The sequence below is a fragment of the Brachionichthys hirsutus genome, chromosome 2, assembly GCF_040956055.1.
Source record: "Brachionichthys hirsutus isolate HB-005 chromosome 2, CSIRO-AGI_Bhir_v1, whole genome shotgun sequence".
Taxonomy (NCBI): Eukaryota; Metazoa; Chordata; class Actinopteri; order Lophiiformes; family Brachionichthyidae; genus Brachionichthys; species Brachionichthys hirsutus.
This window is the reverse complement of record NC_090898.1, coordinates 16,049,089-16,074,090: the sequence shown is the minus strand read 5'-3', so window position 1 is coordinate 16,074,090 and position 25,002 is coordinate 16,049,089. Positions and strand designations below refer to the sequence as shown.

Sequence of the window (25,002 nt, the reverse complement as noted above, 5' to 3'; positions counted from 1 at the left end):
CGTTCTGAACTTCAGACCTCGGCCTCTGGCGGGTTCGTCGGTTGCATCAGGGACCTGATGCTGAACGAGGTCCCTGCAGGAAGCCCCACTCACAGCCAGGGGGCGGTGCCCTGCTTCCAGAACCCCCTGCAGCCCGGCGCGTACTTCTCTGGCCAGGGAGGACACATCGCATTAGGTAGGCGTCGCCGCTCTTCTTCTTTGGTTTTCCTCGAGTCCCTCTCCGGTCGTCACTGAAGGCCCCCCCCCCCTGCAGACGCGGTTGTGGCGCCGGGCCGGGACTTGGAAATCCAGATGGAGGTTCGGCCCATTTCCAATTCTGGGCTGCTGTTGCATGCTGGGACGTCGTCTGAGCAACACCTGAGTTTGTTCCTTAGCCAGGGAGAGGTGAGGCTCCGCCTCCAACCAGAGACTCAAATCCGTGTGTGTGACACAAGGCGGGCTAAAAACGCCTGTGTGTGTGTGTGTGCGTGTGTGCGTGTTTGTGTGTGTGCATGTGTGTGTGTGTGTGCGTGCGTGCGTGTGTGTGCGTGTTTGTGTGTGTTTGTGCGTGTGTGCGTGTTTGTGTGTGTTTGTGCGTGCGTGTGTGTGTGTGTTTTGTGCGTGTGTGTGTGTGTGTGCGTGTTTGTGTGTGTTTGTGCGTGCGTGTGTGCGTGTGCGTGCGTGTGTGTGTTTGTGCGTGTGTGTGCGTGTTTGTGTGTGTGCATGTGTGTGTGTGCGTGCGTGTGCGTGTGCGTGTTTGTGCGTGCGTGTGCGTGTTTGTGTGTGTTTGTGCGTGCGTGTGCGTGTGTGTGCGCGTGTGTTTGTGTGTGTGTGTTTTGTGCGTGTGTGCGTGCGTGCGTGTGCGTGTGCAGGTGACCGTCTCAATCAACGGCGGTAAAGGTGTATTCTCCGCCTCCTTCACGCCTGAACAGCCTTTATGTAACGGACACTGGCACACCGTCGCAGGTGAGTCGCCGCCCCTCCGGACGCCATCGCTGTTGTTGCCCCGCCCTGACTTTGAGCTAATGATGTCACTTCCCCCCCCCCCCCCGCGTGTCTCCAGTGGTGAAGAAGAACAACGTCCTGCAGCTCCACGTCGACGCGGCCAGCGAGCACAGCGTCGGCCCCAAGCAGAGCCGCCGCCCCCCGGGGGGCAAACACACCGTCTACCTGGGAGGGGCGCCCGGTGAGTCCACGGCCCCCTGGGAACCGTCGACTATTGTGTTGAACGGTCGAAGTCATAAATGCTCCCCGTGTCCACCAGATGGCGCCACCGTTTCCGGTCCTCCTGCGTTCCACGGCTGCATCCGCCGGCTGACCGTCAACCACCGTCCCGCCACGCTGTCCGAACCGCTCGCGGTCCACGGCGCCGTGGGGACGCGGGGCTGCCCCCCCATGTAGAGCGAACGCACCACGCGGCGGGCGTCGTGTTATCGTAGCTAATTTAAATATGCAGGTAATATTTATTACCTATCATCGATTCGGTCTCAACAACAGAATGTTGTGATGTCACAAACTCATTTAAATACGTAACAAGACCCAAACACGAGCGACGCTCGTATGTAATCTGAACACTTTTTTTATTTTCTATCTCACACAGAATAAGGTCCCCCCCCCTCGCCCCCCCCATGATGTAAATGTATTTCTACATACAGCTTTTCATACACATTTCTCCTGGTGTGATTCTTTATTAGCGTGATCTGATGCGTAAATACAGAGAAACGGAAACGTTGCCTAAAAGAAAGACGGGCAACAGGAAGACGTCCTCGGCTGGGACTCGGCTGGGACTCGGCTGGGACTCGGCTGGGACTCGGCTGGGACTCGGCGCTCTAGTCCAGGCTCATGTCCTCCTCCTCCTCCTCCTTCTTCTCCTCCTTGGCGTCTCCTTTGCTGCCCTGCATCGCTCTGGCGAACGCCTCCACGTCTGGAGAGAACGCTCTGGATTAGAGGGACGCTTTGAGACCGGACCTCGGCTCGGTTCCCGCGGTTGGGGGGGGGGGGGTCGTTTGTTTGTCTCACCTCCTCGGTTGGCGGCGTCCACGGCTCCTGCTGGTAGGCCGAACTGGCTGAGGAGGGGGCCGAGCTCCCCGGAGGCCAAGGCGCCGCTGAACATACTCATGGCCTGAAGGAGAGACCCGGAGTCAGACCCCGCCCCCGCGTACGAGCGGCTTCCTGTCGCTGAACGTTCTCCGGGTTCTCCGGGTTCTCCTACCTGCTGGAACTGCGGCGAGCTGAGCGTGTTCTGGATCTCTTCGGCGCTCTGAGGTAAACTTTCTCCACTGGGGAGGAACGGGAGGAGCCTCTGCCGGACCTCGGCGTTCGTCAGGATGGGGGCCATCATCTCTGGGGTGCAGACGCTGGCCAGGTCCACTAGAGGGCGGAGGAGTGCCGTTAGTCACGCTCATGAATGGGGGGGGGGGGGGGGGTCACACGTCTGCCACCGACCTGCCGGCCCCTGAGCCGCCGCTGAAGCCGGGACGTTCATGGTGGCCAGGATGCTCTGGAGGTCACTGAGCTGGATGGGCTGGTGGGACGGGGGGCTGCCGACGGCGGCCGGGACCACCGGGGTCTGAGACAAGGCTGCACGGGGGGGGGGGGGGGGGTCATGCAGCGATGGTGCGTTCAAGCGGTGAAAATAAAAACACGATTTAACATCCCGTCTGAGTCGAGAGGCGGATCGACGCCGCCTGCTCTCTCTGGTGGGGGGGGGGCGTACCTGGCGTTGAGGGAGCCACGCTAGCCGGGGGGGCGGCTGAAGCAGCGGGAGTCACAGGGGTGGTGGGGGCCTGGGCGGAGCTCTGCCTGGGGGCTCCGCCTGAAGGAGTTGCAGCCGATTGGCTACGGGAGCTGTGGATCACAGAGCGTGTTTTAATAGAACTCTAGGCGGGCGTGTGTGTGTGTGTGTGACTGGCGTGTGTGTGCGTGTGCCCGTGTGTGTGCGTGTGTGTGTGTGTGCGTGTGTGTGTGTGACTGGCGTGTGCGTGCGTGCGTGCTCGCTCCGACTCACCTGGACGACGAGCTGCTGGTTGCTCCGCCCCCGCTCCCCAGCAGGTTGGCGAGTCCCGGTCCCGCTAGCGCTCCCAGGCCTCCTTGGACAAACAAACCAAATCAAAAACGGACTCCTGATTATTCTACGACGCTGTTCCCGTCATGCCGCGGATCCGGGGCGGGGGGGGGGTCGTAGAAACGGCTCACCCAGCCCCCCCAGTCCCGTCGGTCCGATCAGCTGCATCAGCTGGTTGTGGCTCATATTTCCGAGCAGGTTCTGCAGCCCTCCGTCTCCTCCGAGGGCCGACAGCTCGTGGCCGCCGCCGCCCGCCGCCCCGGGGGCGGGGGGGTTGTTCAGGTACTCGTTCACCTTGCGGCAGAACTCGTCATCCTTGTCGGTCTTTGGCTCCTGATGGATTCAGAGACCGGTTGTGAGGCGGAGCCTCGGCTTCCAGATCACCGTGCAGATAAATCTTCCTCACCTGCATCCAGAAGAACAGCCTCTTGGATCCGGCCTTGAACTTCAGGACGTAGACGCGTCCCGTCGTGCACTGATTCACCCGCTTGAACTCGCAGTCGTCGGGGAAGATGATCAGGTCCTGATAATCAGAAAGGAAGAAGATCCCAGGATTGTAATATATTCTCATCGCGACGTTAATAATTCACTCACGTCGTCCACGTTGCCCGACGTCCTGTCCTTCCAGCAGAAGTGAATCAGGGAGTCGTCAGACTGCTGGACGTACACGGAACCCTTGCGTTTGTCCGGCGTCACCGTGCTCCCTTTCAAGGTCATTTTCCCAGCACGGAACTCCACCAGGTACTTGCTAGAACTTCCTCGGGAGCCGGTCACCAGGCTCGGGAAGAGGGCGCCCGACGACATCTTTAGAACGCCGTGGAATCTGAAGGAAAACTAGAAATGCCAGGAGATTAGCGTGAATAAGCTTTCTTACAATCGGAAAGAACCATTAACAGGAAAATAGTGGAACCATTCTAGATCTAGAACCACCTTCAAGGAGGTCATGTTTCACTTGTGTTTGTTTGTTTGTTGGATTATGGCTGGATTACTAAAATAAATCAAAACTAGAAACTACAACAGGAGTTGTCTTTTAGTAATAACTAATGTTTAAGTAATAACATGTATTAATCTTTTAAGAATAACACATTTAAATGTTAAACATGTGAGCGGTGTCAGAAATCAGTTCGAGATGCCATGAGAACCAAGAACCAAGTTTTCCACCGGAAATAGGCAAAGTCAAAACTTCTTTAAAAAAAAAAGTGTCGTGAACTTCGTCAGTTAGCTCGATGCTATAGCTAACTGCTTTGTGCGTTTAATTGAAAACGATTTTAGATCTTGTTTCGTCCAATTTAGATTTAAACGTACATGTTATGTCTGGTTCGCCCGATGTTAAAAGTTTCGGTGCTCTTTTTTTTTTTGTCGCAAAGACTTTTCATAACCGAGCTAACCAGCTAGCAGCGAGCTAACCAGCTAGCAGCGAGCTATCGCCGCTCGGGTACGGAGCTTGCCATCGATGCTAACGTTAACCAATGACTTAGCTCAACAGACAGGGTCAGCATTTTTAACCGCGAGCTAAAGTACCGGTAATAAAAAAAAATGTCATATCGATTAACTTTCAGTGACATTTGAACAACTTTGTGTAAAATACCTGAAGTTGAGTCAGCAGAATTTGGACAACAAGACGTTTTTCTCGTCTTTGCAACCGAACTGATTTCCGTGCTGTGCTCTCACTTCCTGTCGGGGGGTGGTGCGCGCGCGCTCCTCCAGCGGGAACGAGCGCAGGGTTTCCGCGCGCGCTCCTTCAGCGGGAACGAGCGCAGGGTTTCCGCGCGACCGTTCGCCCGTCGCAGATTGACAGTTCGCTCCCTGCTAGCTGCTCGTACGGTTCGGCGGCTCCTCTGAACGCTTTTAGCGGCGGAAAGCAACGCTCCGCTGGGATGCGAGTAAAATAGAAACCGAGTCACGCTTGACGTAAAGAAAAACGGAGGCCGGAACTGTCCGGAATTGGAAGAAAGGTAAGACATTTTGAGTTAGCGAGCGAGCTAGCATTAGTCAGTTTCGCTGCCCTCGGATTAGTTAGCGAGCTAAATGCGGGCTAAACTATGCTAAGCTAAGCTAATAACTGGCTAACCAACATGGATGCGTTCCTTTGATGCGACGCCTGGAGATTATCCGCTGTAACCGGGTTGATTCTCGAGCCGACCTGTGTTCTCTGGACACAGCGGGAGACGGGGCTCGTCCCCGCGGGCGTCCTGTCTCTCTGTTGCGGGTACAGCCTGCCTGATCTAGTCGGGAGCGAGTAACGCAGCGAGCGGCTTAAATCCGGATTTGTGCTCTGCGAAGCTAAAACCAGAGCGTCGGAGGTGCCGCTTCTCCTGCAGACGATTTACACAACATGTCGGCTAAACAGTCAGGCCGTTTGAGAATCAAGTAGTTGTAGTTCCGTTCATTTTTGCTGGCTGGCTGTGGGAGAACATCTCTATGGTAGCCTTTGATCTCTTTGCCTCTGATCGCCGGACTGGTTTATAATTGACTACAACTCCCAGTCCTCCATTGACACCGATATTCAGCAGTGACGGACTCAGATGAAACATGTTGTTATTAAAACTGGACTTGATTTTGTCCCGTTTTAAAAGTCTCTCTTTTCTGTTGCTTTCTTCTGTGTTATAAAGGATCAATAAGTGATGATCAGCCACAACTATCCTTTTCTTGATCCGGTTCTGCTCTGATGAATGATAAAACGCCGACATTTAAACGGTCTGGTCGGGTAGCCCGAGTTAAGCCACACCTAATTCCTGACTGCCGTTATTATCCGTGCACGGCGTGCGCGTTTTCACCCACTGGAACCTGACGGGTAACTTTAACCGCCTTTTTTTTTTTTGTGACGTCATTCAGCTCGGGTCCAGCGACTCGTACAAAATCCCGTCGAATCAAATCGGGTCACGCCGAGCTAGCCGACCGGGAGAGATTACCGTCGCCGCCGTGGCACCAACGAAGAAGACTCCCGAGGGATTATCTTTCACAGCAAATGTCTTCTGTTCCAGGTTTAGGTTCCAGATCGGTTTTATTCTGCTTTCGTCGATGAAGCCGGTTATTGATTTATCAGCTGCTTCGTCTGACCAGCGTGAAACTCACCATGAAACAGGCGTGAGTCTGGAGGACGGTCATGTGATCGTGGGTCACACGGAACCGTGCGACATCCAGCGGGCTCCTTCCTCCCGAAACATTGCTCTCCTCTTCCTCACCCTGGTTTTATCCCTTCTTTCTTCTGTCTGCTCTCCGTGAGAAGAGGAAGAGAAACGTATGCGACTCTCACAAAGATGGTGTTTGGAGAAGGGAGGAAAGAAAAGAACAGCGATGAAGACGTAAAGAAAAGAGGAAGAGAGAATGATGATTGACAGAAAATGAGGACGTGAAGACAGAATAAAAAGGAAGGGCGGTGAAAGATGGATGGAGGGATCATTCGATGATAGAAAGAGAGAAAACAGGACGGACGCTGGTTTGTGTGTGGTCATTCTGATGATGTCATAGTGGGTGGAGCTTCCAGCTCTGAACTACTTTCACTCCACTGCTAACCAGAGAGTTTCGGTTTTGGTAGGTGGAACAACCGTGTCACGAGGTAGATGAACTGTCGTTAACCTTCTAGCTCCGCCTCCTGCCTGTTCCTCTAATCTAATCCTTCCTCTTCCTCCACACCTTTAAATCGCAGAAAACCATAGAAATAAAGGACGAGACGTGTAGCTCCGCCTCCAGCGCGACGGAGGAGGTTCGGATCGGATTCGGCTTATTTAGCGTTTTCGTCCTCTTTTACCTGGCAGGTGAGAGAGGCTGAGTGAGCGAGGGAGCGAAGGAACGAGAGAGAGAGAACTTGGGGCGGGGGAGGGGGGGCCATGGAGCAGCAGCGACAGAGAACTCTCTCCACGTCTGGAGAATCGTTGTACGTCGTTCTGGGAGTCGACAAGGGCGCTACGACGGAGGACATCAAGAAATGTTACAGGTGTGTACAAATACATCGACAAGTACGCAAGATTAGAAATCGACACTATGTTTGCGTTTTGATTTGATCCCCGGTCTGTGATTGGACGATATCAGCTGGAGGTTCGGCATATTGCTTGTTCTGTTCTGTTAAACCCGCATTTAGATTTTAGATTTTATTTTCTGATGTTGTCAGCCACTGGAGGGAGCCAGAGGCTTCGGAAAACAACTTTAATGTGACGTCACTTCTCCCTTCTTTCTTGGAAAGGGAAGCGTGACCATCCTTGTCGTCCTTTCGTAGGAAGCTGGCGCTGAAGTTTCACCCGGACAAAAACCCGGACAACCCGGAGGCGGCGGAGAAGTTCAAGGAGATCAACAACGCCCACTCCATCCTGAGCGACGCCACCAAGAAGAACATCTACGACAAGTACGGCTCGCTGGGGCTCTACGTGGCCGAGCAGTTCGGGGAGGAGAACGTCAACTCCTACTTTGTCCTGTCCAGCTGGTGGGCGAAGGTACGGCGGACCCACGGGGGGGGGGCTCCGGCCCGGTTGGGGTTTGGACGCGTCATCGACGGATCGCTCTGCTTCTCCGTCCTCAGGCGCTGTTCGCCTTCTGTTGCCTGGCAACGGGCTGTTATTGCTGCTGCTGCTTGTGTTGCTGCTGCAACTGCTGCTGCGGGAAATGTAAACCCCGGCCGCCGGCGGACCCGGAGCCCGAGTTCTACGTGTCCCCCGAGGACCTGGAGGCCCAGATGAGCGCCGACGAGAGGGGTGCGGCCAGGGGCGGGATTAAAGGTGCTCTCTGTGTGTCTACGGTCGGCTCTGTGTTAATGTGTGTGCGTGTGTGTGTGTGTGTGTGTGTGTGTGTGTGTGTGTGTGCGCGCGTGTGTGTGTGTGTGTGTGTGTGTGTGCGCTCCCCTCCCCAGATGGCAGTGAGCCCATCGTGATGCAGCCGTCCTCCGCCACAGAAACCACCCAGCTCACCTCCGATGCCCGACAAAGCTACAGAACCGAAGCGTACTAGACGCACGCACACACACACGCACACACACGCACGCGCACACACACACACACACACACACACACACGCACGCACGCACGCGTCTGGGCGGGGGGGGCTCTGGTGGTTCTTCTGGTTCTCCAGGAACGTCCTCCACAGCCGCAGAGACACGAGCATCTCAGCAGGAACGTTCAGACAGCGGAGCCACCCTTATCTTCATCCTCCTCTTCCTCATGCCGCAGTGTTATTCAGGCGTCATCATCATCATCATCAGACGATGATGCGTTAGTGACCCCTCCTCTTCTCGTCGAGCCTCTGTCCATAGTTTTCAGTTTGTTTTGTGAGAAACTACACGGATGTAGATGTCGTTGTCGTCGTTGTCGTTGTCGTTGTTCTGCTGGTTGTGTTTCATTTGTGTTGTTAACGACGGAAGGACGCCGGTGATCCAGTCTTGGTTTGTTCGTAGTTTGTAGATTAAACGATGAACGATTCGGCTGGAGAGTCGTTCCCTCCGGACGACGGACGTCTCTTTAGTCGTTTATCGTTTCTGCCTCGGCTTTAGGAGGAAACACCGGAACGTTGTTTGTTTGTTTGTTTGTGTGAATTCGATAAACGCTTAACGGAACATAATTTATTCACTGTTTTCTTTGATTTACTCTGAGTATTCATAAATATCGCTAGACGTAAAAGAAATAAATCTGTGGCTTCATTTTAACGGCTGTTTAAATTCAATATGAGGCCAAAAGAAGAGCTAAAACGAGCTCTAACGTATGTTTTATACTAAAAACAGCTTTTTTCTGGCCCCATGAAGCCTGTGGCATTTTCTTTAAATCCAATTTCACTTTGTACTTCATATTATGAAATGAAACTCTCGGGTTTATAATCTACTGACCAAACAAGTAACGAAACAACATAAATGAAAACAGCCCAGCTAAGGGTGAACGTAGCAGCGAGATGATATTGTGTTGTTTATTGAATAATTAATTTGAAAGAAATAGCTGTTTGTTGAGATGTACGGCATTTTAGACCTGCTGAATATTCATTGGCACAAAACGTAGATGTGTAGAGTTTATTTGTTTAAAGCACACAAAGAAATATTCCTGATGCAACGATGTAAAATAAATGTTTCTCTTCAGATCCTCTCTTCTCACCGTGGATTTATTTGACTGGTAAATTATTTAGAATAGAATAACGTCTCGTCTCGGTTAAACTCAAATCAAAGCTTTATTTAAGAAAGAAAAAAAAGGGGACCGAGACAGCTGCTCTGTGGAACGCCGAAATGCATTTTGCGAAGTCCCCTTTAAGAGGCCTCCTGTGTGTAACTGTAGAAAGAGCTCGGCTGCCGTGGTCTTAATCTGTCCGCATGCCATCCACTGCCTGATATGGTGTGTGTGTGTGTGGGGGGGGGGGGCAGCAGAGGCACTGGGCTGAAACCTGAACCCCCTCCCCAAGTCGTATCAGCCCCCCCCCCCCCAACGCATGAGAGGAAGCTGCGAACAAACACTCAGGCAGTACGTTTGCAGAGAAAGACGAATGGAGTGTTGGATGAGCGAAGGAGGAAGAGGAGACTGAGGAAGAGGAGGTCGTCCAGAAGGACCCGGCGGCTCGCTGGTTTTTAGTTTGACCCGAACGACCTGACGTCAGAGACCGTCCGAGTCCAGCCCCCTCCCCCCAGATGGACGGAAAGGTGAGCACACACAACCCAGCGGGGGGCGGTTCCGTTGCTCAGGTGTGTTTGAGGCATGGCGTGAATCGAACCAATCAGAGAGCTCCCTTTAAAGGTCAGGCGCGTCTCGTTTGCACCAATGCTGAACCAGGATCAGGATTGTGTTGGCGCTTTAGTCGCTTTTTTGCTGCTAAACAAAATGCTAAACAAACCAAACTGTGCACGCGCACACACACACACACACGTGCACAGTTCGGTTTTTGGCACCGATCGGTGAGCTCGTTCCATCAATCCGGTGTCAGCAGGAGGAGGTGAAGTTCGGCGGAGCGGCCACGTCGATGCTGACCGGGCGGATGTGCCTGCTGGGCACGGAGGCGGGGCCGGGGGCGGGGCTGGGGGCGGGGCCGGAGAAGGAGGCGGCGCTGGCGATGCTGCAGAAACAGCTGATCTGTCCCATCTGTCTGGAGCTGTTCAACAAACCCGTGGTCATCCTTCCCTGCCAGCACAACCTGTGCAGGAAGTGTGCCAACGAGCTGTACCAGGTGTGTGTGTGTGTGTGTGTGTGCGCGCGTGTGTGTGCGTGTGCGCGTGTGTGCAGTGGATTAACTATGTCTAAAATAAGATGGATGCCCCGCTGGTTCTCTCTCCTGCACAGTCACCTTGTTCATTGAACATGGGGGGGTCGGGGGTCGGGGCATCACATCACATACACGTGTGTTATGTGTGCACATGGTACGCAAACCCAATAGGCCCCTCCCCCCAGGGTCACGCTCACTATGGCGACCTTTTGCGAAATCTCAGTGAAACATCAGGCTGTGTGGAAACAGACGCTCTCCGTCTGACTCCTCCCCCGTCGACCCCCCCGACCCCCCCCAGCAGCTGAGGCTTATTACAGGCCACTATTTCAGGACGCTTTGACCCGCTGACCTTTTCTTCATCCATCCGCCTTCTGCTCGCTTGTCTCCTGCGTGGCAACACGCCGTCCTTAACGACCGAGGGCGATAACAAATGGTGAACGGGGGGGGGGGGGGGGCAGCCCGGAGCGCTGACTCCACCCTCAGAGGCGTTCAGAATCGGTTTCTCCACCGGTGACTCACTGCTGAAGTCCCAGCATGCACCTGTGTTGTTTCTGACCTTCCGCCCAGCCCTCCCTGTTCCAGCCTCGCACCACCGTGCTGGTGAACAGCAGCCGCTTCCGCTGCCCGTCCTGCAGACAGGAGGTGCTGCTGGACCGCCACGGCGTCTACGGCCTCCAGCGCAACCTGCTGGTGGAGAACATCCTGGACGTCTACAAGCAGGAAGTAAACGACGCCAGGTGAGGCGAGGCGAGGCGAGAGGCGACGTGAACGAGATCCGAAGGGAGGCCTGATGTTTGTCCTCCCCGTGTAGCCCCGCCCCGCCCCCGCCGCCCCCTGCTCAGGTGACCTGCTCGCGCCACGAAGGTGAGAAGGTCAACATCTACTGCCTCACCTGTCAGCTCCCCACCTGCTCTCTGTGTAAAGTGTTCGGGGCGCACCAGTCCTGTCAGGTGGCCCCCCTGGCGGAGGTCTGCCAGCAGCGGAAGGTAAAAACGCTCCTCCTCACCCTCCTCGCCCTCCTCACCCTCCTCACCCTCCTCACCCTCCTCGCCCTCCTCACCCTCCTCGCCCTCCTCACCCTCCTCACCCTCCATCGAGCGGCGGCGCTACTTTTCATTTCTTTTCGTTTGGACAGGAAGAGCTGAGAGAAGAGGTCAGATCTCTGGTGGGGGTCAACCACGAGATCCAGACTCTGATCAATGAGCTGGAGGAGACCTGCAGCAGCATAGAGGTGCGTGTGTGCGTGCGTGCACATGCACGTGCACGTGCACGTGCACGTGAGCGTGCGTGTGCGCTCATGACCTGTTTCCTCCTGCAGGAGAACAGTCGGGCCCAGAAGCAGAGCGTTTGTGAGAAGATCCGCCGCGTCTCCTCCGTCCTGGGGGAGAGACAGACGGTGGGACGGCGAGACGTCTTTTGAGCCGCACGCTTCAAATGTAAAGGATTAGTCCTCACCCCCCCCACCCCCCCCACGCAGGCGCTGACTCAGCGAATCAGCTCGGAGCAGGAGGAGAAGACGGGCCGCGTCCAGATGTTGGTGCGTTGCTACGGCGACAGCGTGGCGGCCAGCAGCAAGCTGGTGGAGACGGCGGTGGGCAGCATGGAGGAGGCGGACGTGGCGGCCTTCGTCCAGGTGTGTTTCTGACGGGTGTTTCCATGGCGATGGAACTCGTAGACGTTGAAGGTTCGGGCTGAGACTGAATCTGAATCCTTTGTTTGCCCTCAGGGGTCGCGAGAGCTCATCCAGAAGTGAGTTTCATCGCCAGACTCCTGTCGGGACGCGTGGGAGGAGCTTGTTCCTCCATCTTCAGCCATTTCCTCCTTCCTCCCCGTCTCCTCAGGGTCACGGCGGCGGCGGCGGCGGCTTCCTGCCCGGCCGAGACGCTGAAACCCGGATACGAGCGCCTGAGCCGCTACAGGTGTGACTTCAGCCGGCAGGAGGGGGCGCTGAGAGGCATCGATTTCCTCACAGGTGAGGGGGGGTTGGGGGGGGGGGTCCAACTGGATCAGGGCTGGGGAGTCAGGAAGCAAATGTGTCTCCTGAAGTTCCTGATCTGGATCCTGAGGAGAAGCACCGTTAGTGAAAACTAATAATGAGATCCAGATTCTAGGGGCGGAGTCACGCGATGAGGCTCAGCCAATCAGGGGACTGATGGTTTTAGGTGTGACGACATGTTGGGCTCCGCTGTCTGAACCGTTCCTACTGAGATACTCGTGTCTCTGCAGCCGTGGAGGATGTTCCCGAAGAACCGGAAGAACCACCAGAGCCCCCCGTCCAGAACATAGAACCGGACCCCCCCACAAAGGAGCTAGAATCCCACCCACCGGTAGACCGGTACAGACCAGGGGGCCGGTTCTGGAGGCCGAAGCCGAGGACGCGAGTGATGAAGGGTCCCGTGAGAAGAACAGTATGGAGGAAGAAGATGGATGTGAAGACCCCAGAGAAGAACCCGTCTGTGATCCGGAGGGAATGAGCACACAACAGGTTCAGAACCACGCCGGGGGGGGGGGGCTCGCTTTAAAGGAACAGTTCCCCCAAATTAACATCTGCTTTTAAACAAGTCCCCGTCGATGAGAGGACTCGCTGTGAAGCTTCGGACATGATTCCCGTGTTTAGAAGCTCCACCCACTTTCACGCGTGCGGATAAAGACGAGAGTTTGGTTTCAGGCGAACTGTTCCTTTAAAAGGCGGGGCTTACAGTTAAGAACACACTCTCAACGTGTACTGAATACTCTCGGTGGCGGTTTGAATGCTTCCACGTCGGCTTTTAACTGCTTTCCTCCGCATATCAGCCTGAATGGGGGGAGGAGCCAGTAGGAGAGCGCGGTGATGAGTCGGAGGAGGAGTCGGAGGAGGAGTCGGAGGAGGAGCAGGTTGTCATGCTTTTTCCCAGCTGGTACAAGCCCAGGCCGACGCCTGCAGAGGTCCCTCCAGAGGTCGGTGGCCCAGGGTCACCTCAGCCGGCTACGGCCCAAACCCCGGCTGAGCCCAACAAGCGGCGGAGCCAGACCCGGAACCAGACCCGGAACCAGACCCGGAACCAGACCCGGAACCAGCAGCCTCTTCCTCACGAAGAACAGTTAGGGTTTACACCTGTTCCCCAAATGCAAGAGATGGCGGGGGAGGAGCTTGTGGAGAAGGAGGAGCCTGAGGAGGAGGGCTTGCAGGGCTGGGCGCGTGTCCCAGGGGACAGTTTTGGTCTTGTAGGATGTGGTTTTCAGTCCACGCCACCAGAGGGGACGTCTGGGACAGGAAACGGGACCGCCGTCAACTTTGAGCTCAGCGACGGGAGATTAGAGGAGGAGGAGGAGCAGAATGACGAAGATGGACGTGGGTCGGAGCTGGAGGAAGAAGGTTTGGGTGCGACCGGCTCCTCTGCTTTCACACAGAAGCGAGAGGACGGACAGATGGACTCCCTGCAGGTCAGTGTGGTCCGACGTCATCTTCGTCGTGGTCATCGTCGGGGGGGGGGGGGGGGGGGGGGGGGCGGCGGCTCGTCTTCGTTTGTCTTTTGTGTCGTCGTCTCCTCTGAGGACGAAGGAGGACAGGAAGGAGAGAGGAGTTTATCATCATCGTCACGATTCAATCTGAAAACGAGAAAAGGAAAATAAAATTTACAACAAAGACATTTCAATATTTCAAAATGTTAAATTTAAAGGGGGGGGGTCATCTTAAAGTATGCCTGATCTGCTTTACGCCGTAATAAACTGCAGTATTACACTCCTGCCAGTACTCGAGTCGATCCGCCTACCTGGGACTCCTCTTTCTTTCCTTCCTTCCACGTCGCACTCTTTCATTGCATCTCTCCATCCCTCTCCTCCCGCCCGCTCATCTCCCCACTCTGTCCGCTGCTCTCTCTCTCTCTCTCTCTCTCTCTCTGTTTTTGATCTCATCTCTCCATCCTCTCCCTCCTCTGTGTGTGTCTGCCACGCCCTTCCTCCTCCACCGCTCTCTCGCCCATCAGGCTCTCGCTCTTTTCTTCTACCTGCTGGCCTTCCTGGCCGTCCTGCAGAGGTTTTGGGTTTACGTCGGCTGCTTCATATGCACGTAAAACACCGACCGGAGGCGCACCCGCCCACCCTCACTGCTGCGCCGCTCAGGTACACCCACCCACCCGCTGACCCCACCTGGAAGCGCTGACGCTTTTATTTTGAAAAGCTCTGCCGCACTGTGCCAGATTTAGGTGTTTTTACTACCAGCCCTGCAGTCCTGCTGCTGTTATTGCGACAATATGAGAATAAATTATTGATTTTCTTTGTAACTTATTTTACCTGAACCATAGAGAAGGAATTCAAAGGGATAGAAGTCAAAATAAAACAAGAATTAATCATTTAGTTTGAAATGGAAACAGTTAAATCTATTATTCTGTTTGACCTCGCCTCTGCTGACACCTTGTGGTAGGAGTGTATAATGACAGTAATCGTCCCTGATCTCCACGCAAATAAACCTAAATAATACACGTAAATATTAACATGAAGTTTTCAATAAAAACAAGGAAGTAATTAAATGTTTTTAAGACATCCTTTAATGATCTTTTTTCAAAATAAGTATTTTTACTCTTCCTACTTTAATAAGAACTGTGTTTATATATATGTGTGTGCGCGAAGATTAAATCAGGAAATATTTTCCAAAGGGACCTTCCATAATCTTCAATGATGTCAAATAACTTTATTTACAACTGACCTTATTCTCTTATTTTATTTACAAAGTGATTTTAATCTGACGTCACCAACATTTTTTATTCTCATCAAACTGCCTGCCCAGATGGCGACCGAGACGGGGAATCCTGCGCCTCCTCCCTCCACCTCCTCGTCCTCCTTCGCCGAGGCTCCTCGTCGAAACAGTTTCTGCTTCTCCTGGCTCAACGCGCCGAAGGAGAAGAAGTAGAGACTCGACAGAAGCCGCTGGAAATGTTAGATGAAAGATAAAAGCTTTTTGTTCTAAACATTCATCCGGTTTAAACTAAACTCGCCGTGAGCTTGGATTACATCCGGATTAGTGCTCTGGATCTGTGTCTCGGGTAAACAGAGTCTGTCCCTGTGGACAAAAAGTTGATTTTGTTCTGTTGTTTCTGTTTTAAACAGAAGATTGTTTTTTATTTGAAGTTACATGTTTTTTTTACTAGTAATTGTAGAATTATAGACGTCAGATGTCGACGCACTGTTAGCTGTAGCAGTAATAATACACCCAAACACATCTAAAACACTTTATATATGTATTTTACATGAGTGTAACGCTTCCATCTAGTTTAATTACACAACAATCACATTTAATAACCTGTTTTCCCATCATGTTGATTCAATCCAAATAGATTCAAAAACTTAAATGTAACTTAAATTTATATATACATTACTGATTATATTTCTTAAAATTTAAATTAAATATATTAGGTTTACTTATTGCTCCCTTTATTATTCTGTAATAACTGAATACAAATATAAGATTAATGTACACGTTTGTATTACTTTACTTTGACTCATTGACTCAATAAGGTAGAAAAACATTTGGCCTATTTTAGAAAATCAGCAGCTTTTTCTGCATCTATTGGAGCACTTTGAGAGATTTTTAAAATGTTAATGTTTTGTGTGTCTGATACATTTTACAAATTAAACAAATCTGGTTTTCACCCAAAGTTTTTGTGTCAAAATACCTAGAAATGTAAACCGACGACAGAAAACAAATGGCTGTCTGTGTGACGTCATTTGCCTACGCCGGAAAGAGAAACAGCATTACCGACTTCAACTTCCTGTTGAGAGGAGGCTATTTTGAATGTTTTATATAGAACTGGATTTTTATGCACAAATGTCTCTTCCTGGTGAAGGTTAATATTTTGCTCATATTTTTGTAATAATTATATTTTATAGTACCAGACTTTTATTTTTACTTTCAGTAAATACACGTATCCATTAGTGCGGAACAAGAAAGGGTTTTGCTGACGTTTCATTGCAGAATTGATTTACTCTTCTGAACGTCAAACTGATACCACTGAACGGATGAGAGAGGGATCGATGAAGGGGTTTTTGATCGTGAGCCATCACATTACTTTTACTTTGAAATTCTTCCCCGGATTCAACGGGGTGGTTCCGGCTAGCTTCACGGACTCGATTTAGCTGAACTGGCTGCGCCTGTCGACGACTTCCACCCGCAGAGAGCAAGTCGCTGAACCAGGAAGGTTTCGCGTTTCGGGTGGGAACCACTCGGAACTTCTCCGCCATCCGCATCAAACACCAACCGAGTTTACCCCGGAACAAAGGGGCCTTCTTCCCTTGTCTCTACGACGCCATGGATCCCGCGGGTCAAGGTAACGTTGATGGTTAGCTTAGCGAGCTAGAGGTTGTGAGTTAGCTAGTTAGCACATAGCTTACGTCAGTTCCAGAAAGGGGTAGAAATCGGCGAATGTTTCGGTTAAATCGAAATACGGTCAACTAATCAATAACGCGCCGTTACTGTTATTCGGTTCTTTGTGACTTCGGGCTCGATGATGACGATTGAGGCCGATCGTGAGGTCGAGGCAGGCCCCGTTCCCGAATCACAGCGACGTGACTCGGTGAAGAGAAACCGGAAGTAGGGTCGCGTTGCGACTGTCGTTAGCTTGAATAGCTTCAGGACGCGACGCGATTCCTTTCGGTGCGGCTGAGATTAATTTAAGAAGTAAACGGAACTACTTTGATCAGAATCCGTATCTCGGACGTCTCGCGTTAACCGGAGGGCGGAACGGAAGTGCGACCGGTTTGTTTTGGTCGCCTCCCAAAACCGCGGAAGCAGCTTCCGGCTCTCGGTTTACGCCTTCCCAGCTAATCGCATGCAGGTTTGCTGAACATGCTATTAGCTTGGAGCTAATTTAGCTCCGTGTTTATCAGCCGCTGCTCAATCATCGTCTGTATCGATCACCGGGCAGCTCTTTGCTCGGTCAGCTGATCAGACAGCTGTCTCAGCCGAATCGACGGAAGCCTTTTAGCAGATAAATAATAAATAGCTGGAACACGGGAGGATCAAATACTCGTGATTCTGTTTAAATGTTGTGATCTCTGGTGTATAGTTTGTTGATTTTACTTGACATTCCTTTGTGAAAGGGTCTACCTAAAGAAAATATGACGGTTTTGTTTTTTAGGAGGAAAAAAGATGTTAAAGTTTATTCGGTATTTAGAATCCTGTCTGTCTCTTCCTCCAGCGCTGCACTTAGCGGAGGACGCCGATCTGTCCCGGATGTCGCTCCCGGGGCTTGTGTCGTGCTGATTTTCCGCTTTCATACACGAGCGCTCCGGAATAAGTTGTTACTTTGATTATTAGCAGGATGCGGAGCAGCAACGAGGTTGTGTGTAAAAGGCGTGGCGATAATTGTCTCAGTGTTTGGACCAGCTCGATGGCGAGCGCGTTCTGATCGGTGAGAGCAGATGACCCGGGACTGGGGGGGGGGGGGGGCAGGACCTCTGACCCACCGGCGTGGGGGTGTTATCTCAGGGTCACCAGCTATGTGTGTTTTTAGAACCGTTTTAATGATCTGAGATCAGTTGTGTAAGGTTCACAGCCCCCCCCCCACGCCGCTGGGCGTGTCTGTGTGAGTTTCATTTCATGCTGGACTCGCCCACTGAATAAATACGGTGCGGTTCTGATGTCGGCGTTCTATTCTTGGCCCGGCGCCGTCGTCCCGTCTGCCCGTTCCGACTCCGCCGAGCTTCCACGGCCGCCACATTTCATTTCATTGTTTCCAGTCGACTTCCTGTTGTCAGAAGGCGAGACGCTGAGCGCTTCCCTCGGGTTTCCTCGCCGTTATCTCCGTCCAGCGGCGTCTCCCTCCTCACCCTCTTCATCCTCCTCACCCTCCTCATCCTCCCCACGGCTGCCGCCTCAGTGTTCGTGAAGTCGATGCAGAAACCAAACGCCTCCCGGTCTCGTCTTCGTTAGCCCCTCTGCTAGCCCGCGATAAACTTCCTCGCCTCATTGCCGCCCTCTTCGTCCCGCCTCCAGATATCAACCTGAACTCTCCTAACAAGGGACTTGTGGACCAATCAGAAAGCCTCTCCGATACGCCCATGGAGGGAGCGGTGGGGAATTCTGCCGGCCCTCTTCCTCCTGGTTTGACCGAAGAGGAGGCCGAGGAGCTCCACGCGGAGCTCACCAAGGTAGCGCGGCGTGTTCCGGATTAATTTAACGGAACATTCGTGCCCGTGTTTCCGTCTCCTCGGATGAATTGGCTTTAACATAATCTCATTTAGTTTAAAACTCGCCCGTTGCTATGGCAACGACGGGCGGCGTTCCATTTCAGTGATCGGCTTTAATGGTCGCGTTTCAGGTGGAGGAGGAGATCAACACCTTGCGTCAGGTTCTCTCCGCCAAGGAGAGGCACGCCGCGGAGCTGAAGAGGAAGCTGGGCCTCAGCCCTCTGACCGAGCTCAAGCAGAACATCAGCAAGAGCTGGCAGGACGTCCAGACGTCCAACGCGTGAGTAGTCAGTCCGCCGGAGCCGGCTGGCCAATCGGGGCCTTGCGTTTCTTTGCCGGCCATCAAAGGAACGCCCTCTGGAACCAAAGCGTTGCTGTAGATACGACGGCGTTGCCGATTAAATTAAAGCGCTAACAGGAGCTAGCCTCCATTAGTTCCGTTGGGGGGGGGGGGGTCCTCCGGTTGACCCCCTTAGTTGGACCCCTCCCTCCCTGCCTCTGTTTCCCAGCTACGGGAGAATTTCCAGTTTGGATCTGTGAGTGCCTCCCGTTTGCTGCCCCCCCCCGCCGCCGTCTGGGACGCGTTCGCTTCCTGCATCATGCTAATGCGACCAGTCGAGGCCTCTAGCATGAACGCGGGCGGCGTTTACGTCTGTCTTGTTGTTCAGTGCAGGTTTTATTTTCTGCCTTTGAAGTTGAGGAACCGGTTCTGGTGGACCCAGGATCAGCTCTGACCCCCCCCCGCAGCATGAATCAGCGTTTTACTGTTACTCGATACTTTAGTGCTTCTGCTGTTTGTTCAGTACACGGTCGTATTTATTTTCTGTTTGTGTACACGTTTACGTTCTCCCTTTTGATCTCTTCCTCCTCTTGATCGTCGGGTGTTGTCTTTTTTACATGTCCTCCTCGTCTTCCTCTCGGTTCTGTTTCACCGTGTTGAGCTCCGTCCGGATGCTCCTTCTGTCTCGGAGCTGCCGGTGGAGTTCGGCTGTTCCGGGATCAATAATCCATAAAAGGATTCGAGCCAATCACCTCGGCTGATATTTTGTGTGGTTTTGTGTAGTCCGTGCCTCGTCGTGTCTGAGGGCGGTCCTCTGGACGGAGGGAACCTCCGCGGTCGTCTGCGTTGAAGCTTGAAAATGATCTGATAGGAAAGCGTCCCGTTTCTACGGTAACGAGGGCCGTTGTCTGGACCTGCCTCTGCTGAACTCGACTGAGTCTTCCCTGCATCATTGTCCTGCTGTTGTGTCTTCAGATATCTGTCGGCCTCTGCCACTCTGGATGACATTGCCCACTCTGAAGTGTGAGTTGAACCTTTTCTTTTTGCTTTGTTTCCTGGGTGTCGTTGACCTTTTTCCGTTTCCGTCCTCTGTTGTCCTGTTGTTGTTTTTGCTGCTGTAGATTTGCGTTGGTTTGGTGACATCTGGGGGGGGGGGTCCTTCGTCCTGAAACAGTCCTTCTCACCATTGATCTCTTCTTTGCCCGTTTTTGCGAATAAAAGAAGCAAGACTTGAGGATATAATCATTTAAAAGTCAAAGGAACGCCGTTGTTGTTGTTTCTCAGCGACTGTTGATGGACTCGTTCGTGTGTGTTGCTAATCTGCATATATATTTTATTTGTACTCATAATGGCGTGTCTTTTTGGCCACGCCTCCATCAGGGCTGACGGCTATCAGCTGATGGTCGTCATTAATCTAGTTGATTAAAGGGTCCTTTGATCATCGTTTTTTTGACGAGTCTAATCACAGCTCAGCTTCGGTGCAGCGTTAAGCGAGGCGTGACGTCACCACAACGGGCTCATGGAAAGGTTAAATAAAGGTCGGAGGCCGTAACGTCCAGACGCGGAAACCCTGGTGGAACTTTGGGGTTTTTGGGTTTTCCTTTTTGCGGTGATGTCACGCGCTCACCTGCTGCTTCTGTCCTCGCTAACATCCTCCGCTCGTTTATTCTCTTCTTCCCACACCTCCTTTTCATTCCCTTCTGTCCTTCTCTTTCACCCCCCCTTTCCTCCTGTACAGGTACAAGAAGACTCAGGAGACCCTTTCCCAAGCGGGCATGAAGACCAGTGCAGCGCTCTCCACGATGGGCACGGCCATCGGCAAGAGACTGGGAGAAATGAGGTATGGTTTCCGAGGCGACCGGCGCTCGGCGGGGCTGCAAGAACGAACCCTGAGTCGCACGTCGCGCTTTATTTTCACTTCAAACTTCCAGATGTTAAATTCCATCCCGTCAGCCGCTGGTTTGTACGCTAGCACCGACGCTAGCCTCGTAGCAATATTCCTGTGTGGTGAAAGGGCGACGCTGGAAAGCAAATCGATTCCGTGACGCTATGCTACGCTAACATGTAGCGTAGCCTGTTGTGGCTCAATGCGATCCAGTTCGTTTGGTGTTTGCGCGTCATGCTAACCCACCTGTTTGCACGTTGCTTGTCCTTGTGCGTCGTTTTAGAATCCTCCCTCACTGATTGTGTTTCTGTTTATATGCTACGCATGACTCCATCTGTAGCAGCGGCTAGCCGCGGTAGCTCCGATAAAGCTCTGCTTTGTCTTCCAGCCTTCGGGGCCGGTTGTGTTGCTAAAATCTGTGTTGGGCAAATAAAAATAAAAAAATCAATAATGACTTTCTAAAACCAGAATACTCAGATGTACATTAGCCGCATGCTAGCTAGCAAAGTCAACGTGGTTGAGTTTGAGTCTTGCTTTGCTCTGCTGGTGATGTCCCTGTTGTGCGTCTGGTGCGTGTCCCTGTTGCGTGTCCCTGTTGCGCGTCCGGTGCGTGTCCCTGTTGCGTGTCCCTGTTGTGCGTCCGGTGTGTGTCCCTGTTGCGCGTCGCTGTTGTGCGTCTGGTGCGTGTCCCTGTTGCGCGTCCCTGTTGCGCGTCCCTGTTGCGCGTCCCTGTTGCGCGTCCCTGTTGCGCGTCCCTGTTGCGCGTCCCTGTTGCGTGTCCCTGTTGCGCGTCCCTGTTGTGCGTCCGGTGTGTGTCCCTGTTGCGCGTCGCTGTTGTGCGTCTGGTGCGTGTCCCTGTTGCGCGTCGCTGTTGTGCGTCTGGTGTGTGTCCCTGGTGCGCGTCCCTGTTGCGCGTCCCTGTTGCGTGTCCCTGTTGCGTGTTTGTATCCTGATCCTGCTTCTCGTGGCTCAGACTCTCTCCTTCTTTTTTTTGCTGCCTTGGTTTGACCTGCAGAGCGCTGCCGTTCTCTAATTCCTTTAGGTAAGATTAACAAGAGTTCCAACTCAACGTGGAGATTAAGCTCCGCCCATCGTTGCTTCTGATCATGTGAATTTTGCTTTGAGCTGCATTTAACTCGTTGAGTGCCGGCCATTTTCAGTGCCCCAGTTTCCTTGCATTTACCAGCGATTTTCCGGAATATTCTTTACTATGACTATAAACGCCGGAACCTACTAAATGAAAGATTAAATTATCTTCTTTCATCAGAAAAAAAAAATCCGGAGTTATTGGTCGTTGAATAGAGGCAGATTTCAATGTCAGAGTTAAAAAAAAAAAAAAAAAAGCCTTTCGACGTGAACGGCACTCAAAGAGTTAACTTGAAGCATTTATGGACAATAAAACTTTTTTTCATCCTTAATTATTTTACTCCCATAGAATGCCTGAATGTATTTTCTCCACACATCAGCTTTTACTTTTAATTATGTTAAAACTCGAACCAGGAAGCTATAGCAACACTTTATTTTACTTTTTAATTAATAATGGTGTAGTTGTGTTTGACGTTATTGGAACGCTCCTAATTCATAAAAAGATTCTGCATCGACGCCGCGACCAAACGAGCGACTAGCCTCCGAGCTAGCGAACACGTTAGCTTGAAACCGAATCATTTTTACTTTCCTCGTCTGTCTCGGTTGTTTTCAATGAAGTCAAATTGCTGAAGATGGATTAAAACACTGCCCTCTAGTGGCGAGAATGAGCCACCGCCACCATGTGATGATCTGAGCCTTTGAGGCCCGCCTGGATTTCTACAAAGGGCTCGCTCTAATTCCAGATATTATTCAGGAAGTGGTTTTAATTAATTAATCGGTGGCATTTGTTTAGTCACCAGAGAATAAACATAAATTCCTCCAGACTGAATATTAATGAAGTGTTGCCGACATTTTCTTTAGGAGACATTTGAGAATATTCCGAGACGCGAAAAACGTCTTCAGATGAGCGTATTTCGGTTTAAAGAACACGCGACTGTTTCGGCTGCGCTGCCTTGTGTCGCTTTTTAACACTTGCACTTGTGTCTCTTCTCTTTAATGCTCACAAAGTAGCAACTATTCCATTCGACACTCGATAAGTATGCCCGCCATGAGGTAAAGTAACTTCCTGCCTACCTGTAGCGCACCTGTAGCTGCCTGTCTGTCGTGTGTCTGCTGATGATGATGATGAGGAGGAGGAGAACGTTTTTTTAAACTTGAAACGTCTCTCCTTGAAGAAAGTTGTGATAAAGTTCTTGTTGCATGTCAAGTATTCTGAACCTTGACGAGATTTGAACTCTGTGTTGTCACGAGGTGACAGATGAGAGACTTTACGTTACTTCCTGTTTCCTGTCTGAGTATCTTTACGCTTCTGTTCTGCAGGAACTCGACGACCTTCAGGTCATTTGAGGACAAGGTGGGGAACCTGAAGGTGAGTCTGGACGACGTGGATCCGGATCCGCCGGCGTTCCTGACGGTGTGTTTCTTGCTCGGCGCGTTAAACCCATGTCCTGCTGTAGTTTTATCTGGATGCGGTACAAAGTCATTTCCTGTTTGAGCTGGACTTGGGTCTCGACTTGAATCCCTGCCGGGTCCAGAATGCGGTCCAGTTTGACTGCAGGTGTTTGTCTCCAAACAGGAAGTGAGCCGAATGAAAGCTGGAGACCAATAATGTCTCTCTCTCTCTCTCTCTCTCTCTCTCTATCCTTCAGGGAAAGGTCGTCGGCCCCAGAGGAAACGAAGACGCCGTCGACTCCCCAACTGAGACCACGCCCACTCAGGAGAACCCGCCTTTCTGAAGCCCCTCCCTCCCTCCCTCCTCGCTGCCGACCTTCCTCACGACCTGAGACTGTACTGTTAACGCCTCACATGGAGTCAGCCTGCCGTTTGGAACCCGCCGCCTCTCGACTGGCCTCTCACGACGGGTGGAGGCGAAGGACGCCACGGCGCCGGTCCCGCCGCCGCCGCGCTGCTAATTTACAGACTTTGATTCTTTTTCCTTTCATCTCCGCCCTTCATTTCTCATCTTAAGGCGTTGAAAGAGGCCCGTCGTGATTTAATCCTTCACAGCTCTGCCTTGTGAGCAGGTTTGGGGTTTGTGGTTACACTGGGGGGGGGGGGGGGGGGCACCCGTCTTTCACCCACCACTGCTGCATGCTCATCAGTTAGCGACCACAAAGACGACGAGGTCTCGGCCTACAAACACCCCAGGATGTAAAAACAAACCTTACACCATTTTGTATTAAGACTATTTTACACGGCTTTGCATAGCGTTTTTACATAACTTTTATCTCTATATAAATATATATATATGTATAAATATATTGCTATTGGTGGCGGCGAGGCTAAGCTAACTCAGACGCTGCGGGGGCTCGGGCCAGTCTGCTGAACCGGGACGGTTGATCTGGTTCCAGCGCAAGCTGGACGGCGCTCTGGAAGCTCTGAAAGCTCTTTAACCCTTCGCCTCCCGGTTCGAGCTTCTCTATCGGCCTTACTCCCTTTGCGTTCCGTTTTCTTTGTGCGTTTGATGGAAGGAAGGGCCGTTAGCTTTAAGATTTAAAACGTCCCCCCACCTTAACGCCAACACACAAACACTCCTGTGAACACGCTAACCCCCCCCCCCCCATGCTTGAGGCCAAACCTTTTGTACTAAAGCACCGCTACTTTTTTTCGGGCATGCGGCAACCAATCAGAACTCGTTAAATGTTCTCCATAAATAACTGTATGTCAAAACTGCCACGTTGATTTACACTCAACTCTAGTCCAATAAAGTAGCAGAGAATCAAAGGAAGGCTGAGCAAACGGAACCGGGCTCTGGACTCGCTGCCGGTGTCCGAAGTGCGTTTCCTCCTTTTGGTTTGGTCGTCGTTGACGTTTTCCTGTTGGGCGTGTTTCGTTTGTCGGAGTGTTTGACACTAGAAAAGATTAAGTTGTAGAAATGATTTGCCATTGGTTTAAAAAAAAAACCAAGAAGAAGCTGTTGCCAACATTTAAATATCTGTTACAAAACCTTTTCTCTCCCGGATCTCTGAGGGGGACGCTCGTCTGCTTTTGATTTGGGCGCAGCAACGAGTCTCGTTCTGGTCCTGGGACGGGCTAATGTAGAGAATCAAACGGGATCTGATGGGGAAGACTATGGTGAAGGAATCAAAAACACTGTTTGATTTTGTTCTGTATGTTTGGATATCAATAAAGCATTCCTTTAAATGAGCGAACGGCGTCGGCTCCGTTTCTAAACGATCTGTTGTTGGTGTCCCGAATACAAGACGGACCTTTGTGTGCAGCGAGGAAGCACCCGGAGTCATCGTCACTAAGACCTCGGGTGAATAGTTTCAGGTGACGTCACGGACGGGCGCGGCGCCGCGATGATGTCACGGCTTTAACTACATTTACGCTGCGTTTATCAGGTCACTGATAGATTTAACCGTTGATGTAGGAACGTGAGAA

At 52.1% G+C, this 25,002-nt stretch overlaps 5 protein-coding genes across 9 annotated transcripts in view; 4 read left to right on the top strand and 1 right to left on the bottom strand.

Moving 5' to 3' along the window:
- Window positions 1-1,649, top strand: part of lama5 (laminin, alpha 5) — a 36,032-nt gene extending 34,383 nt beyond the window's left edge. The window contains 5 exon segments of the mRNA XM_068742997.1: window positions 16-175; window positions 254-384; window positions 852-945; window positions 1,043-1,165; window positions 1,244-1,649. Of these exon segments, the coding sequence (XP_068599098.1) occupies window positions 16-175; window positions 254-384; window positions 852-945; window positions 1,043-1,165; window positions 1,244-1,380 (645 nt within the window). The 3' untranslated portion in view covers window positions 1,381-1,649.
- Window positions 1,650-1,763: 114 nt separating this feature from the next.
- adrm1 (ADRM1 26S proteasome ubiquitin receptor) lies at window positions 1,764-4,714 on the bottom strand. 2 transcript variants are annotated; one of them, XM_068744599.1, is made up of 10 exons: window positions 4,632-4,714; window positions 3,638-3,877; window positions 3,450-3,566; window positions 3,175-3,376; window positions 2,987-3,068; window positions 2,696-2,826; window positions 2,425-2,559; window positions 2,192-2,349; window positions 1,999-2,101; window positions 1,764-1,903 (listed from the first exon to the last, which is right to left on the bottom strand). In XM_068744599.1, the coding sequence occupies exons 2-10, from the start codon at window positions 3,845-3,847 to the stop codon at window positions 1,809-1,811; spliced, it is 1,233 nt and encodes a 410-aa protein (XP_068600700.1). In that variant the 5' UTR covers window positions 3,848-3,877; window positions 4,632-4,714; the 3' UTR covers window positions 1,764-1,808. The 2 variants fall into 2 exon arrangements, with proteins under 2 accessions (XP_068600700.1, XP_068600710.1); XM_068744609.1 differs by having other exon boundaries at window positions 2,987-3,065.
- A 152-nt stretch (window positions 4,715-4,866) lies between these two features.
- dnajc5ab (DnaJ (Hsp40) homolog, subfamily C, member 5ab) lies at window positions 4,867-9,097 on the top strand. The gene is made up of 5 exons (XM_068744620.1): window positions 4,867-4,998; window positions 6,802-6,980; window positions 7,260-7,473; window positions 7,560-7,731; window positions 7,887-9,097. The coding sequence occupies exons 2-5, from the start codon at window positions 6,874-6,876 to the stop codon at window positions 7,982-7,984; spliced, it is 591 nt and encodes a 196-aa protein (XP_068600721.1). The 5' UTR covers window positions 4,867-4,998; window positions 6,802-6,873; the 3' UTR covers window positions 7,985-9,097.
- Window positions 9,098-9,528: 431 nt separating this feature from the next.
- On the top strand, window positions 9,529-14,256 carry LOC137898930 (tripartite motif-containing 55-like). Its single transcript, XM_068742987.1, has 12 exons — window positions 9,529-9,647; window positions 9,929-10,168; window positions 10,772-10,941; window positions 11,016-11,190; window positions 11,340-11,435; window positions 11,523-11,600; window positions 11,682-11,837; window positions 11,931-11,953; window positions 12,046-12,176; window positions 12,431-12,660; window positions 12,998-13,627; window positions 14,170-14,256. The coding sequence occupies exons 1-12, from the start codon at window positions 9,636-9,638 to the stop codon at window positions 14,254-14,256; spliced, it is 2,028 nt and encodes a 675-aa protein (XP_068599088.1). The 5' UTR covers window positions 9,529-9,635.
- A 2,038-nt stretch (window positions 14,257-16,294) lies between these two features.
- On the top strand, window positions 16,295-24,766 carry tpd52l2b (tpd52 like 2b). Of its 4 annotated transcripts, none has more exons than XM_068753879.1 (7): window positions 16,295-16,506; window positions 18,174-18,328; window positions 18,499-18,647; window positions 19,623-19,670; window positions 20,386-20,487; window positions 22,939-22,987; window positions 23,268-24,766. In XM_068753879.1, the coding sequence occupies exons 1-7, from the start codon at window positions 16,488-16,490 to the stop codon at window positions 23,352-23,354; spliced, it is 609 nt and encodes a 202-aa protein (XP_068609980.1). In that variant the 5' UTR covers window positions 16,295-16,487; the 3' UTR covers window positions 23,355-24,766. The 4 variants fall into 4 exon arrangements, with proteins under 4 accessions (XP_068609980.1, XP_068609972.1, XP_068609996.1 ...); XM_068753871.1 differs by having other exon boundaries at window positions 22,939-23,032; XM_068753895.1 differs by lacking the exon at window positions 19,623-19,670.
- Window positions 24,767-25,002: the final 236 nt, after the last annotated feature.